This window comes from Rhinatrema bivittatum, chromosome 9, assembly GCF_901001135.1.
Source record: "Rhinatrema bivittatum chromosome 9, aRhiBiv1.1, whole genome shotgun sequence".
Taxonomy (NCBI): Eukaryota; Metazoa; Chordata; class Amphibia; order Gymnophiona; family Rhinatrematidae; genus Rhinatrema; species Rhinatrema bivittatum.
In genome coordinates, this window is record NC_042623.1 from 54,898,148 (window position 1) to 54,913,835 (window position 15,688).

The 15,688-nt window shown below is 47.6% G+C and overlaps 1 protein-coding gene across 3 annotated transcripts in view; it reads right to left on the reverse strand.

Moving 5' to 3' along the window:
- Nucleotides 1–457: 457 nt before the first annotated feature.
- The window catches only part of LAMB1 (laminin subunit beta 1), a 108,246-nt gene continuing 93,015 nt past the window's right edge, over nt 458–15,688 (reverse strand). For all 3 annotated transcript variants that reach the window (XM_029615392.1, XM_029615391.1, XM_029615393.1), the window contains 5 exons: nt 13,566–13,773; nt 12,419–12,560; nt 11,262–11,438; nt 9,846–10,005; nt 458–812 (listed from right to left, as the gene is read on the reverse strand). In XM_029615392.1, coding sequence (XP_029471252.1) covers nt 676–812; nt 9,846–10,005; nt 11,262–11,438; nt 12,419–12,560; nt 13,566–13,773 — 824 coding nt within the window. In that variant the 3' untranslated portion in view covers nt 458–675. The remainder of the gene's footprint in view (nt 813–9,845; nt 10,006–11,261; nt 11,439–12,418; nt 12,561–13,565; nt 13,774–15,688) is intronic.

The window sequence follows — 15,688 nt, forward strand, 5'->3', positions numbered from 1 at the left end:
TTCTGGAATAACTTTTAAATTAATCTTAAAAATATATAGAGGTCAAAATTCAGCTAATTTGTCCTGCTAAGTTTGACATTTAGCCAAATGTGGGTTTTACATTTCATCCCTAAATGGCTCTGATTTATCCTGCTATTTAGCTAGATAAAAGATGGATAAATTGGAGGTATTCCTGGAGCAGAGTTAAGTTATCTGGATAATTTATCTTAATTCCAATATTCAAACTTTGCCAGGTTATTTGGCAGAACCTAGGTATGCAATAGAGAAGTTTTATGGGTTAGTTAGATAAGTTTATCTGGCTAACTAGGTCAATTCAGGAGTGGCCCTAATTGGCAGCACGCCACTGACTATCCATAACAATATATCCGGCTATCTTTAGCCAGATAAATTGCTCAGGAGTGCTGTTGAATATTGACTCATAATATCTTTAGATCAAAGTCCCATGACTCAAGACAACCAGGATACAAAAGTGATGTCTTTTATTATCAGTATAAAATATTGCTAACATTTCATTTAAAAACATTCACTGCTACCCTTCAAATAAGTAAAAAGTTGCATAATGTTTATTGGAGTTGGAAATTACTGTGCAAGGATTCAGCACTTGGCAATCATATATGCCCCGAGCGGTCAGTGCTGTTGATCCCTAACAGGGGAAGGGTCTGGCCCCGGATGTTCTTATAAGCAGGTGCTGTAGATCGCCACCTTTTGGCTGATTGCTTGCAGCAGTGAACGGACAGTTTCTTCCAGCTCTACCAGCTGCTTGGCCTTGTCTTCCAAGATTTTTTGATTGTTCTCATATGTTTTTTCTAAATCTGAAGAGAAAAGAGAAAAAAAAAATTTGTAGGTTAACAGTGAAAGCAAAGATGCTGGGCGGACTTCCGTGGTTTCAAAGACCTCCACGTGCTTGATTCTGATAAGAAGATGGATCGTGTTCTAATTTAAATGCTGATTTTGAGGCCTGCATTTGTGAGAGATGCTGGAGTGCTGTGGCTTCTGCTGTGATCTTCTTGTTACATAGATGCTACCCACTACTAGTACTGGGCTGAGGATCAGGGAAATCAGGATTGAAATCCCCCTTCCACCTCTGATACTCCTTGTGACCTTGGGCAAATCATATTTCCTGTTGCCTTGGGTACCCACACAGATTGTAAACTTTTGGGGACCAGGACTTAGTGAGATACATATTCAGCCACTATCCGGCTGCCCGGGTTAGCCAGATAAGTTTATCTGACTAACTTGGCTGAGATATTCGGTGATGCAACTGCACGACTGAAAACGCCGGTTCAGTTTATCCAGCTAATGTTAGGACAATTGAAGAGCAGTCCTAAACTTATCTGGCTGATAATTGTCACTTATCTGCTGTTTAGCTGGATAAACAGCTTCCTAAGTGGTGACCGCTCAGTATGGTTGAATGCTCATACAGCACCACTGTTATGGGTTCAGACCGTGCACACTGGTATCCCTGCCCAGGGGCTCTGACCTGGGGGGCTAATCTCATATAAACACACACAATTACTGGTATTATAGCTGGGGGCTTGAACCCAGGAGCTTATCCCCTACACAGAGTGCCACACACAAACTTGGATCAGTATGTCATGGTTCCAGGTAAGAAAGTTTATTTGAGCAGTAGGAGGATAGAACAAATAAAATCAGATCATATAGAAGTAATGGTAGATAATAACAATTGCTACATAGATATTAAAAACGTTACATTACCAAAGGATCAGCTGCACCATCACAACCAGGGCTCTCTCTCCCCTCGTTTTCTCGCTGTCTCCCCTTATACACTACAAATGTTTGTGAAAGCAGCAGTGTTTCCTCCTTTTGAGTTCTTATCAGATTTCAGAAACAGCTGTGCAGCCTTCATTCTCTCTCTCAGGCTTTAGCATAAGTTAATTGCTAGTTTCTCATCATAGACTTAGTGGAATAAAGGAAAATTAGTTCTTACCTGATAATTTTCGTTCCTGTAGTACACGGATCAGTCCAGACCATGGGATAAGCCCCTGTTCCAGCAGGTAGAGAGAGACCAAAGTTCTAAGGGCAGCCCATATAAGGACGGAACCCACCCTGGAACTCTCAGTATAACCATTGTCAAAGCAGAAAATACAAGATCAAGCAAGTAACAGGATAACTAGTAATTTAATTTAAACCAACAAAATAACAGAACAATTGAATGTACTGTGTAACTAAACGCTCTTGTATATCTACCCCCGATCATCGTAACGATGCTTCCGGTGCCTATTAGTAGATTCCAGGAAGATGATGCAGGGATCAAAAAAGAGAGTCCTATAAGAAGGAAAAAAATCAAAAATAACAGGAAGAAAATTCGAGCGGCCAGAAGAAGAACGGGCAGGTGTCTGGACTGATCCGTGGTACTACAGGAATGAAAATTATCAGGTAAGAACTAATGTTCCTTTCCCTGTACGTACCCGAATCAGTCCAGACCATGGGATGTCCCAAAGCTTCCCTACAGAGGGTGGGACCCAGACAGTCCCACTCGAAGCACCTGCCGACCAAAGGAACCAAAGGCTGGAGCCTGAACATCAAATCGGTAGTGACGAGCAAAAGTATGAAGAGATTTCCATGTAGCCGCCCTACATATTTCTTGCGGTGACACTGATTGAGACTCCGCCCAAGAAGTCGCTTGAGAACGTAAAGAATGAGCTTTTAGGCCTTCAGGAACTGGTCGGCCCTTGCAAATGTAGGCCGAAGAAATCACCTCCTTCAACCAGCGAGCGATCGTAGCCTTAGAAGCTTGCTTCCCCCTGTTGGGTCCACTCCACAGGACAAAAAGGTGATTGGAAACCCGAAAATCATTAGTGACCTCAAGATAATGCAATAAGACTCGTTTGACATCGAGACGATGAAGATCACTATTACCAGATGCCACGATATCCTCTGGCGAAGAAGCAGGAAGTTTCACAGACTGGTTAACATGAAAAGATGAAACAACCTTAGGTAAGAAAGAAGGTACGGTCTTGAGAGAGACGCCAGAGTCTGAAAAACGCAAGAAAGGGTATCTATAGGATAGAGCTTGAAGCTCAGACACCCTCCTGGCAGAGCAAATAGCAACCAAGAAGACAGTCTTGAGAGTCAAGTCTTTGAGAGTGGCTCAACGGAGAGGCTCGAACAGTGCCGAACAAAGAGCTCGAAGAACCAAGTTTAAAACTCCACGAAGGACAAATAGACCGGACAGGTGGTTTCAGGGAGCTAACCGAAAGACCCTTTGAGAGACCACGCTGAAGAAAAATGAGAATAACTGAAGGCAAACGTGCTGAAACACCCAACTCCTCACAGACGTTTTCAAAAACCTTCCAGACCCGGACGTAGGTAAGCGATGTCGACTGTTTGCGAGACCTGAGGAGTGTGGCAATAACTTCATCCTTATATCCTCTTCGTCTCAAACGTCTCCATTCAAAAGCCATGCCGCTAGACAGAAGCGATTCGCCTGGTCGAAAAATACGGGACCCTGCCGCAGAAGATAGGACAGGTGACCGGAGACGAAGAGGTCCGTCCACAGTGAGATTCACCAGATCCGTGAACCACGGCCGTCGGGGCCATTTGGGGGCCACGAGAATGACCGGACTGCGATGGAGTTCTATTCTCTGTAGAACCTTCTCCACTAATGGCCACGGTGGAAACACGTAGAGAACGTTGGAGGGCCAGGGAAGAACCAGCGCATCCACCTCTTCCGAACAATGCTCCCTCCACCGGCTGAAGAACCGGGGAGCCTTGGCGTTGGATAGCGTCGCCATGAGGTTCAGGTGAGGGGGACCCCACCTGTGCACGATTAGGTCCATCGCTTCGTCTGACAGCTCCCACTCGCCGGGATCAAGATGTTGTCGACTGAGGAAGTCGGCTTGAATATTCTCCTTGCCCGCTATGTGGAAAGCCGCCAGGCGATCCAAGTGCCTCTCTGCCCAGAGAAAGAGCTTGCTGGCCTCTAGCACCATTAGACGACTTAAGAGTCCCCCCCTGTCGATTTATGTAAGCCATTGTGGTGGAATTGTCTGATAGCACCCGGACCGCTTTGTGGCGAATCAGAGGAAGAAAAAATTTGAGAGCCAGGCGAACCGCTTGGGCTTCTAGACGATTGATGTGCCACCGAGACTGGGAGAGGGACCAGAAACTTTGAGTCATTTGAGATTGGCAGACAGCCCCCCCAACCGGAGAGGCTGGCACCTGTCATCACAATGATCCAAGAGGGAGTCAGACGAGGCATCCCCTTGAGAAGATGTGCCGGGGAGAACCACTATTGTATATTGGCTATGGTAGAGTTGGAGAGAGGGAGAATCTCTTGGTACTGCTCGGATATTGGTTTCCAACGGGATAACAATACTTTTTGTAAAGGACGCATATGAGCAAACGCCCAGGGGATGAGATCGATCGTGGAAGCCATGGTCCCTAAAACTTGCAGGTAATCCCACGCCGTGGGAAGGGGTAGAGAGACAAAAGTGTTCAACTGATCGATCAGGTTAGAGTCCGCGAGTCCGAAAGAAAAACTTTCCCGACCCAAGTGTTGAAAAGAGCACCAAGGAATTCCAGCTCTTGTGAGGGCCAAAGATTGCTTTTGGAGTAGTTGATTTTCCAGCCGAGAGATGTGAGCAGGGCTAAAACTCTGTTTATCGCGTGCGTGCAGAGGGCAGCAGACTTGCCCCTTACCAACCAATCGTCTAGATAAGGATGGACTAAAATCCCTTCTCATCGGAGAGCTGCCGCAATGACTACCATGATCTTGGTGAAGGTGCGGGGAGCGGTGGCAAGACCGAAGGGAAGGGCCTGGAATTGGAAATGCTGGTCTAGGATCTGAAAGCGAAGGAATCTTTGATGTTCCCAACGGATGGGGATGTGAAAATAAGCCTCTGTAAGATCGAGGGAAGCGAGGAGCTCGCCGGGATGGACCGCCGCAAACACCGCGCGCAGGGTTTCTATCTTGAAATGGGGAAACTTGAGGGCCCGATTGACCCTTTTGAGATCCAGGATGGGGCGAAAGGAATCGTCCTTTTTGGGAACAACGAAGTAAATTGAATACTGGCCGGTGCCCTGTTCTTGCACTGGTTCCGGAAGGATCGCCCCCAAATCCTGAAATCTCAACAGGGTGTGACAGACCGCAGGTCGCTTGGAATGGCCACAAGGGGACATGATATATAGATCCGGCAGGTCCCTGGCAAACTCTAATGCGTAGCCGTGTTCTATCATCTCGAGGACCCAGAGATCGGATGTGATTTTGGCCCACTCCTCGAGAAACAGAGAAAGACGCCCACCTAGGTTTCGTTCGGAGGAATGGACCGGCCGAATCTCATTGGGGAGCTGACTTAGTGGTCGTGTGTTGCTGATGGCCATCCCGGAAGCCTTGACAGCCGCGAAAGGAATGAGACCAAGACTGGGACCTGGAGACACCACCCCTGGGGAAGCCCTGGTGCCGTAATGGCAGTTTCCCCTAAAGCGAGTGTGAGTCGGAAAAAAAGACTTCGACTGTTTGGGACAGTTCTCTGGCAGCTTGTGGACCTTGTTCTCACCCAAGGATTTAATAAGCTGCTCCAGATCCTCACCAAAAAGCAACTTGCCCTTGAAAGGAAGAGTGCCCAACTGAGCTTTTGAAGAAGTATCAGCAGACCAATTACGTAGCCAGAGAAGACGTCTGGCCGAGACCGCAGAAACCATAGCCTTTGCCCGGACACGAAGCAAGTCATAGAGGGCATCCAACCATAGGCTATAGCGCCCTCCAAGCGTTCAGCTTGCTCAGCCTCTGCAGACGGGAGGTCCTGGGTGCTGAGTAACTGTTGCATCCACCTAAGGCTTGCCCACTGCATGAGACTGCTGCAAATAGTCACCCGGACTCCGAGAGTCAAAACTTCAAAGATGCGTGTCAAATAAAACTCAAGCTTACGGTCCTGCACATCCCGTAATGCTGTAGTGCCCATCACAGGAATGGCGGTACGTTTCGTCACCGCGGTGACAGAAGAATCTACCTTAGGAATCTTTAACATGTCCAGGCAGTCCTCATGGAGCGGGTATAGCTTATCCATAGCCCTACCAACTCGAAGCCCCGTCTCTGGGGACTCCTATTCCTGGAGGAGAAGCAAACGGTGCATTGGATGAAACGGGAAAGTACGCGGTAACGCCCTGAGTCCCGCCAGGACCAGGTCCGCGTTTGGTGTCATCGCTGCCGCCACAGAATCATCTGGTGGAGCTTCAATTCCCAGTTCCTGGAGAACGAAGGGAATAAGAGGCTCCAGTTCCTCCCGCTGAAATAAGTACAGGACACGGGGATCGTCGCCCTCTAGCGGGGGGGGGGGGGGGGGCTTGAGCTGTGGTATCATCGTCCCCTAGGTCAAGCGGGTCTAAAGGAGGCTGGGGGGGGGGGGGGGGTCCGCCGGGGGAGCACCCGGGACCACACGAACCCTAACCGGGCCCTGAGGGTCCGGAACAACATTAGGGGACGGCACAGGAAAAAGAGCAGGTTTCGGAGGAAGGGGAACAATTGGTGGGGGGGGGGGGGGGGGGTTCCTCCTCCCTCTAAGCTGGCCAATTAAGATTCATGCATTAAAAGGACAAAATCCGAAGAAAAATGGGTCCGGGCTGAATTTTTCACAGGGGGAGGTGAGGGGGGGATCCGAGCCCCCCCCCCCCCCCCCCCGAGAGCGAAACGGGCTCAAATCGGGGGGGGGGGGAAAAAATCGCATCCCCAGCCCCCGGAGAAGCAGGAAGTGTTTCATCAGAAACACCCAAAATGGCCACCGCTGACGCACTTTCCCGGGATGGGAACGGCTTAGAAACACGACAGGGAGCCCTTCCCTGAGGAATAAAATTTGGCGGTTCAGAAGAGGAGCCTTCACTCCCCGAAAAGCAGGAAAGCGGCTGTAAAGCTAATTGAAAATAGCTTAGCAGGGAGCCCCTGAGGAGATGGGCGGGAGATTGAACCCCCGGCTCCCTCCTCACAAAATCAAACTGCTGCCTTTTTTTTTTTTTTAATTTAAACAAAGACAAGTAAAAAATATATTTTGTGAAAGCTTGGGAAAACAAAAACAGTTTTATTCACATTAATAATTCATTGCATTCACAGAGGCAGGGGTATGAATCCTCCCTGAAGCTCCAACGAGGTATGAGCATCTCGGGGCACGGCAGCAGATACAAACGTGGGGAGAGGGACTGGCACCACCAGTATCACCCACACTAGGTCACCGGGAAGGGAACCTAGGCTGACAAATCAAGGGGCAAAGCCCCCCTAGGAACCCCAAGAGCGAGGGAGACAGAACTGTCTGCCCTGACACAGTGAGTCAGAGAAAAAAAAAATCTCTTTTTTTTTTTATACATTTAAAAATTAAGAAGTAAATTAAAAGAGTACTTGCATGAGCTTGCCCCAGAGAAAGGAGAGGAAAGAAAACACAGAGGGCAAGCTAAACAGGGAACCAAAGGGTGAGCTGTTCCACCTGCTGGAGACAGACGAATACTGAGGGTTCCAGGGTGGGTTCCGTCCTTATATGGGCTGCCCTTAGAACTCTGGTCTGTCTCCACCTGCTGGAACGGGGGCTTAACCCATGGTCTGGACTGATCCGGGTACGTACAGGGAACTAAAACACTCTGGTCTGTTTGTAAACATTTCACAGTGCAAGACAGTAAATAGGGGTTCACTCAGAGGTTGGACTGTGGCCTTCAAATTAGCTTGTGTCTGGGTAAAAACTCTGAATCCATACAGCCTATCCTCTATATACATCCTCGGCAAAAATAACAAAAAATGACTCCAACAATCATTTAGCTGGCTAAGTGGCGCTGACTATCAACCTCATTGTGCCTGCAGTCAAATAATGCTGTACGCCATCTTGCGCATCCCTTAGGAAAGGCAGATTAGAAATCCAAAAGAAGGGAAGGAAGGTTGGATTGTAAACACCAGCCATCGCCTGTCTATATGTGGGATTTAGGGTGCGTGAGCATTAGGGTCTGAATTGAGCTGCGGTTTGTGGCTGGTTTATCGAGGCCAGTTGCTGCAATGGTTGAGGTACAGAGGGAAAAGCATGAGGACTAACGGGGGAGGGCAGGAAAAGAAGCCTCAGTGGCTCAGAATGAAAGCCCCCCCCCCATGGCACTTTAGCGTCAGCCTGCCGTCCCCGTCACAAATGGCAGCGAGCGGATCTGGGGCAAGCGCTGAATGGGCTGGGAGGTGCCATGCAAAGGAAAGCCAGCCAGGCCTCAACATAAAAAAAGTTAACTAATGGGTTAAAAGTGCTGAATGTTTTGTATGCAATACAAAAAGAAAACTACATTCTGTACAATAAATAAATACACGTTCAGCTTGAGCAAAGACCCACTTTTAAGAAGCAAGTTGCTTCAGTTTTTTGGTTACTTTGTAAAATCTCTTCTCCTCTATAGCATTTGCTGGCGGTTACAGTCATCCCTGACTGAGTACGGGGCTCCAGTGACGTTACCATACATTTCACCTTTTCCTGCACAGAGTTCTGGAGGGGTAGAAGAAATAAATCCCTTGCCCCAGGATTCTGACACGGTGCGTCCGTTCAGCTCTCCTTACTAGCAAAACCAGATGGGACGCAGCCTTGCCAGTGCTTGCATTAGCAAGGAAAGATGAAAATGAGAGCCATCATCGGCCATGGATCGGAATTTTCTAGTGCTTTTCAACACCGACCCTATTGAAAAGGACCTCACACTTATTGTCTTGAGTACATTTTACAATTATCCACCTCTCCCCCACCACATCTGAGCTCAATCGGTGAATTTTCGTGGCCGCTGTTATACCTCCAAATGGACTGATCCAGCCCTTAAATGTATTTTTTTTGTCATATGATTTGAAAAGCACTAAAAACTCAGGCTCTTTCACTTTGAATGCATATACAGTGTTGCTCTCTGCTTCAACGGCAGGGAGAAATGTGGAAAAGAGGATTTACATTCAGACAACATCCAACAAGGCATTGATCTGTGCAGTCGGGGTAAACAAGCATTGGAGTAACTTGCTTGTTGCGGCAGTTACTATCCTTAACCATTAAGTCTTATGTTCACCTTTGATGCAACTCCAACATTACTCTCTGCATCAATGGCAGGGGGTGGCAGGAAATTTGAATCAAACAGTTACCAACAAGGGCCCTGAACTTGATGGTCAGTGAAACAGATAAGTATGGGAAAATAAGTGTGGGAGCTTGCTGGGCAGACTGGATGGGCCAATTGGTCTTTTTCTGCCGTCATTTCTGTTTCTCTGGGCAGTGATGGGGGAAGCCTCCTGTGGTACCACATTAAAAATTTCACATGCTTTAAGAGTCGCTTCTTCCAAACTCGGCCACCCACCATGGGTGGTGTGCGGGTCTACTTCAGGGCTCAGGAGCAGTGGGGGCTGTGCTGCTCGATCGCACACAGGCCCTGGTGTGCATAACCTTGGCAGCAGAGTGTTAATACCAGTGACCCAAGGCAGGGAAAACCTTTATAAACTGTTTGCTTCAATCGCCTCCAAACTCCTGAAAGAGACCTACCTGCAGGACACACTAATCACACAAGACCCAGTACACAGAATCCCCCAGTTATGTTACAGAACAGCTATCAATGTTTTCTGAAAGGTTTTGCGAGGGTTAATTCTGTAAACACATTACTAGGCGATGCAAGCTACAGTCACGTGCAGGCATTTACATGGCTGTCGTCTCAATCAAAAGGACATTAAGAAAGAAAACTGTGGGTACCATGCACCTAGGCCTTTGGTTGCAACACGGGATGCATGCAACTTTAAAAACAAACAAAAAAAAAACCAACCCACCAAGCATGAGCAGCAGAAATCTGTTTCTAGCAAAAACACTGATGGCGACACGCTTTGAAACAAAGGTTATGTTGAAGCACCCGGGCCTTACCTTTTAGCAGCTTGAGTTTGCTGTTTGCATTATCTAGTAATGTTTTTGCTTCTATCTGAAGCACTTCGGCTTTCTTCCTGGCATCGGCAGACTCCCCTGTTTTTTTGGCAATGAGGTCTTCCACCGTTTTGTATTTGTCATTCAGCTCGCTATCTAGGACCTGCAGCATTAAAGACAACCACATAGTGGGGCCATTGCGCAGAAAACACATTCATAGTCAAAAGAAGCCAGTGATTCTTTCTTCCAAGGGCATACTTTTTTTTTTTCCATAAATGTATGGTCTGTAATCTAGGCCTCTGCTGTTCTCTAGATTGTACCATCAGCTCAAGAATTCTCAGGAGCAGTAGCTCCAACTTCCTGCCACCGATAAATACCCGTACATACTCAGCAAGAGGCAAAATCTCATTTGCAGATGCTTAAGTATTTAGATTTTTTTTATATTCATTTTTTCTTTGGACCAGCAGTTTTTTTTTTTCCAGCTCAGTCAGAACCGGTACAGTATCGTGAGCTTTCAATCACAACTACCTGAGGTTTTCCCCTATTTCCTAGCTTCCTTTCCCCATCTAGAGTAAATCCGTGGCCAGGGCCCACAAATGGTGGCTCCCTCCACAACCCAGTATGTGTGCGCCCTGAGTCTTTCCAGTAGATGTCGCCACCTTGTGATGACTGAGAACACTCTACCCCAGCCGTGCCCAGGCAGTGGAAGACCTGACTCAGGAGCTCAACCCATGTGGCAGCATGGACCACCGGGCCAGCCCAAGGTTTGATATTCTAAAATAAAACCAGTGGCACAAGACCATTTCCATCTCTTCAACCAAGCATTAACCTTGCGTGTTCCTTAAACGTGCATTCGGTGAGAATCCGAACAGCTTCCCACAGGCGAATGCTGGCTTTGATGTCTTATGGATAGTGAAAGCAAAGGGGTACATGGGGGGCTGCCTGCTCCAATAACTTTTCTATTTGGTGTCCTGTCCCATAAAACTTTTCAGGATCTACATCAGGGCAGACAGGATGATTCTGACGGGTGTTTTATTATATGGCTTGTTGGGGGTTTTTTTTTGTGATGCAGGAGCATTTGGGACTGTGTGCATGTACATCCCGGAAAGCAGGCCTCAATCCATTAGTTCCGGCTGACACTTCTTACTGATTTGAAAGCTCTAAGTCCAAAAACGCACCCCAGCTGCTACTTTCAGCTCTGTACAGTCTCGTTTCATCCATGCGCGGGGGCCCAGGCATGCTCACCAGGGATCCTTCCCAGCTTGGAGAAAGCAGCACACACACAGCCTCTCTGAGGTACAGGAGGCCTCCCCACCCCCAGCTTTGGCCCGACTCCTGCCGCACCAGGAACTCAGCCAGAAAGGCCTGCGTTTCTTCTCCCTCTCCTTCCTTCAGCCTTGAGCGGTGCTGCATACGTACCTTCTTCACCTCCTCCGCTTTCTGTTTCACGTTATCCACCGTAGCCTCGGTCTCGTCCACCGAATCGGCGTTGGCAGCCGACTTCTGTTTAAGCTCTTCCACGTTCTTCTCCAGCTGGGCAAGACGCTGAGTGGCATTCTGCAAAGTTTCTTCCGACACCGTTGTTTCAGATTCAATCTAACAGGGAGGATGTACCGAGCACATGGAAAATAAAAAAAACAAACAAAAAACAAAACAGGGGGAAAAGCATTATCTTGGGCTTCGAAAATCCAGTAGAGTGATCTACTGCAGGCATAGGAGAAACTGGGGTAAATTAGCTTAAAAATGGAATAGAACAGTTAAAAGAACATTTAAATCTTCACATACACACCTGCACCTGAATTGTAATAAATCAGCACTGTGCATGTGCTTTTGTCTTTGATTTGTTTCTTTCGCAAAGGAATCTATCATCACCGGGAACATGAAAAGCCGACTTATAGTTTTCCCTCGTTCCCTGCACTCCCCCCCCCCCCCCCCCCCCCCCCCAATTGCCAAGGGAAAAAGATGGGCCTGGCCCTGGTCTTCAGATCCTGGCCCGATACCACTACCCGTTCCTCCCCCACTACAGGTGGCAGGAGCGCGCTGGAGTGCTGGCAGAGCGGGAGCTGACTGTGGCCTGCACAGGTACGAAGGCAGATGTTATCCTCTTCCCCGCTGCTCTTTAGCCTGGTGGAAGGATCCTCTCACCCCGCTCCTCTGGCTGATTCACCCCCTTCCAGAGGTCAGCAGAGGCAGGAGCAGCATGCACAGCACAGGCTGCCGAACAGCCGCGCCCTCCTGCAGGAAATCTGCTGCATCCCCTGGAGCTCCTGCAGACACAGCCCAGAGTCGCTCTGCTTCCTGCAGCTTTCTGCTCTTTTAGCTGACACTTGTCACAAGATTTGAGACTTTTCTTGTTTCCCCATTCCCCCTCATCTAAATTGTTTAGGTACTGGGATATTTGCCTTAGGGTCCTCTCTCTCACTCGGGGGAGCTTTATAAAACAAAGCTGTACTATGGAAAACACGCCTTCTCATTTCCCATTTCTAAATTGGTTTTCATAAAATGTGATGAACAACCTATAAGACAATAAAATCCATACATCACAATAAAAATCATACGTTCCTTTGTGCACTTACTGAGGTAAGCAGGTCCTGAGTGCCCTGGATGTCCTTGTCAGCTTGTTCAATGGCCTTCTCTGCAGCACTCTGAGCCTTCTCTGCTTCTTCTAGGGCTTCCCTCACCATGTCAGCCGTGGCTTTAACATCAGAAGCGCTAGCACTGGGGCACAAACATTTACAAAGCAAATAACTAGCAAACCCTGCTGCACAAACATTTCAGCTCTCTTCCGCATACAAATATGTTAAATACTTGGGATACTGTTCAAGTGTTTTGACCCTGCAGTTTCCTCCTCTTCCTCATTGGGCTTGCAGCTCAACTAGAACTAGCATCTGCTGAGCTTGTGGCACCACGGGCCTTCTTGCACCATGGTTTTCACTAATTTCTATACCCCCCTTCCAGTCACTGATTGACAATCCCTGGCTCCCTTTGCAACCTGATACACTGAGCACTCTGTCTAGCCAGTAGGTGGCACTGTTGTGCAATGGCTGGGACAACACCTCCTCCAACTCTGTGGTGGTGGTGGTGGTGCAGTTGGGAGCATGTACCCTGCCTCTGCAGCATCCTCGACCAGCTTGAGAAGTAGCAGTCGGTCCCAGGAATCAAATCCAGATATCTCACATGGCGGCACACTGTCAAGGCTGCTCCAAGCAAGTATTTTCTGAAGCACAATTTGTTTGAGAAACATGCCAGCACTTCCTCTTTTCAGAAAAGACAGATGCTCACCGGTCAACAGTGCTCGCATCTCAACAGCTGGAAGGGGCCTCCTTGGTCTTGGGCACAGCATCATTCTTTTGTTGGGGCAATAAAAAGGTCTTGCAACCAGGGAGTGGGCTGACAAACATTTTGGGGTTTTTTTTTTCCTTTGTTGGTGAGCTTTATTTTTATTTCATTTTGTTAAGTTTTAGTGCGTACTGATTAACTTTAGCACCCACTAAAATGGATTTGCATGTGCCATTTCATGTTAGCATGCATTAAAACTAAATAGAGTGCAAACAATGTTAGCTCATGTTAAACAAAAGTGAAACAAAATTGAATTAAAGCACATCCCTACTCACAGCCTGAAGACAAATCAGTTTTCTCCATGGCTACTAGTGCTATGTACAACTGGCTAACAACCTAAACTGTACAGGAAGCCATGCGAAAGGGCAACGTGCAGTTCATTACCTCGCCTTCTTGGCTTCATCCAGGAGCATCTCGGCTCTCTCAATGTCTCCAGCACTCTGCTGCAGAATAATCTCCACGCCGGAAAGGCTCTCCACACGCTCGCGGATTTCGTCCGTCAGCGCCTGTAACTGTTCGGGCGTGCTCGGCATTTGCATCTTCAGCACCTCGCTAGCCACCGCCTCGATGCTATCCAGATCAGCACCATCCTCTGGAGAACCGCAAGAGGAGAAAAGGCCTGAGTGCCGCTGGAGGATGGGCCAGTGGAGGCAAAGGCAAAGTATCCCCTCAAAACCCAGAAGGAGCCAATGACGAACGGGGCCCTGGTCTCCCGGGAATGTCACGGAAAGTACAAGTGCAGAAAGTCAGCCAGAAGCCACACCTGACCCAGTTTGAATGGGGCCGGAAAAACAATGCAGTTCACGGCAGAACCACTTGACTTTTGAGATAGTGAAAACATGAGAATCTTATTCCAAGTATCCATTGCTTTAATTTTCACACTCACGTACTAAAGACAGTCACTAAACCCCTAACCCCCCCCCCCCCCGTTTTTCCAGTTTTATGTTTTCAAACACTTGGGAGAATATACATATATTTTTTTAAGTAATTTTTATTCAGAGAACATTGCAAAGGGGTTTTGCACTTAAAAACAGCATCTACACCTGTAAGTGACATGCACTCTGGGGTAACGCTGTTGTATAAATGTCAAGAATAGCAGTGGAAGAAAAGGGGCAGGCCGGCAGCGTTCAGGGCAGTTCAGAAATCCGCGCGGCAGTCGCTATTTTGTAAGAGTTATGCGGCTACACACTGCCAAACTTATTCATGGACTTTACACTTGCTAATTGACTGGCCCGGGCAGAAACCGGATTCGTCTATTGGCTGCAGTTTTGGGTGGGAGGTGTGGGTGAAGGGGTGAGGGTTCGGGGGAAAAGTGCTAGAGGATCTGGTGACCCGGAGAAGGCCTGGGTAACCTGGAGGTACGAACGAACTGGCGATTCCAAGTGCACATGCAAGTATGTTCAAAATGGGATACACGCATTCTTTATAAAATACCGGCCGCCACGTACAAATCGGGGTTATTGCGTGCGTATGCTATGTTTAGTGCACCTAACTATAAAATTTATTTTTAAAAAATTGGTAAACTGCGGTGTTTTCTTGCACTGGAAATATTCGCGCGTGCTGAAACATACGCGCGTACTTTTTGGATCTGAAATGTGCGGTATTGTATAAACTGTGGATCGCCTACCGCCGTTTATAAAATACTAGCATTAATCTCTGCCCGGCAGCTTATGTGCGTAAATGCTTAGAAGTGTCGATATAGCGGTTTATACATTTTATAAATAAATAAATAAAAGCAGTAGTGTGGCTAGGTTTGAAAGTTAGGCTCCCTGTGACTCTGACACCTATCTTGCAATGGCAGGTTTCATTTAGTCAAAATCAACGTGTATTTAATCAAATCTTGTAATTGTACCAGATAGTGCTTAGGCCCCCCAGCGTGCTCCATCTCTGAAAAGATAAAATATGAGTGCAAAGAAAGTCCAAATGGCTCTTCTGTATATATTTCCTGTTTTTCTTCAAAACATCCCTGGGAAGCCAGGTGGCGAGACAATACCCCCACCGTTTTTTCCACAAAACCTGCAAGCAAACATCAATTCTAGCAGGAGCTTTCTGGGGTGCCCCCCCATTGCTTTCATGGTGAAAGAACCTGGCTGGTGGGATTTCAAGCCAGACAACCAGACTTCAATCATGCTCGAACACGACCCTGGGCATCCAGTGCTAGAACATTGTCTAGAGTCCCTCGTCTACCATCTAGTGCATTCCATCTGAGACTGAGCATGTTCACTCAGATAAGAGTTCTATGTACACCGACGTGATATCTTTGATGAGCGGCGGTATATAAAAACCAATAAATAAATAAATAAATAAGATCATTTCAAAACTCTCTGTGGCGAGTCTGCAATGGAAAAATCCTTTTCAACAGAAACAACAACAACTCCCCCCCCCCCCCCCCCCACCTCAAAGCAACCTGCTTTATGATTTGGGGAGATTGCTGTGGGTCGTGTGTTGAAACAGTAAAAGCACATTCCCTCTGCAAAAGCCTGGCCACGGAAAACTTCTCTATAACA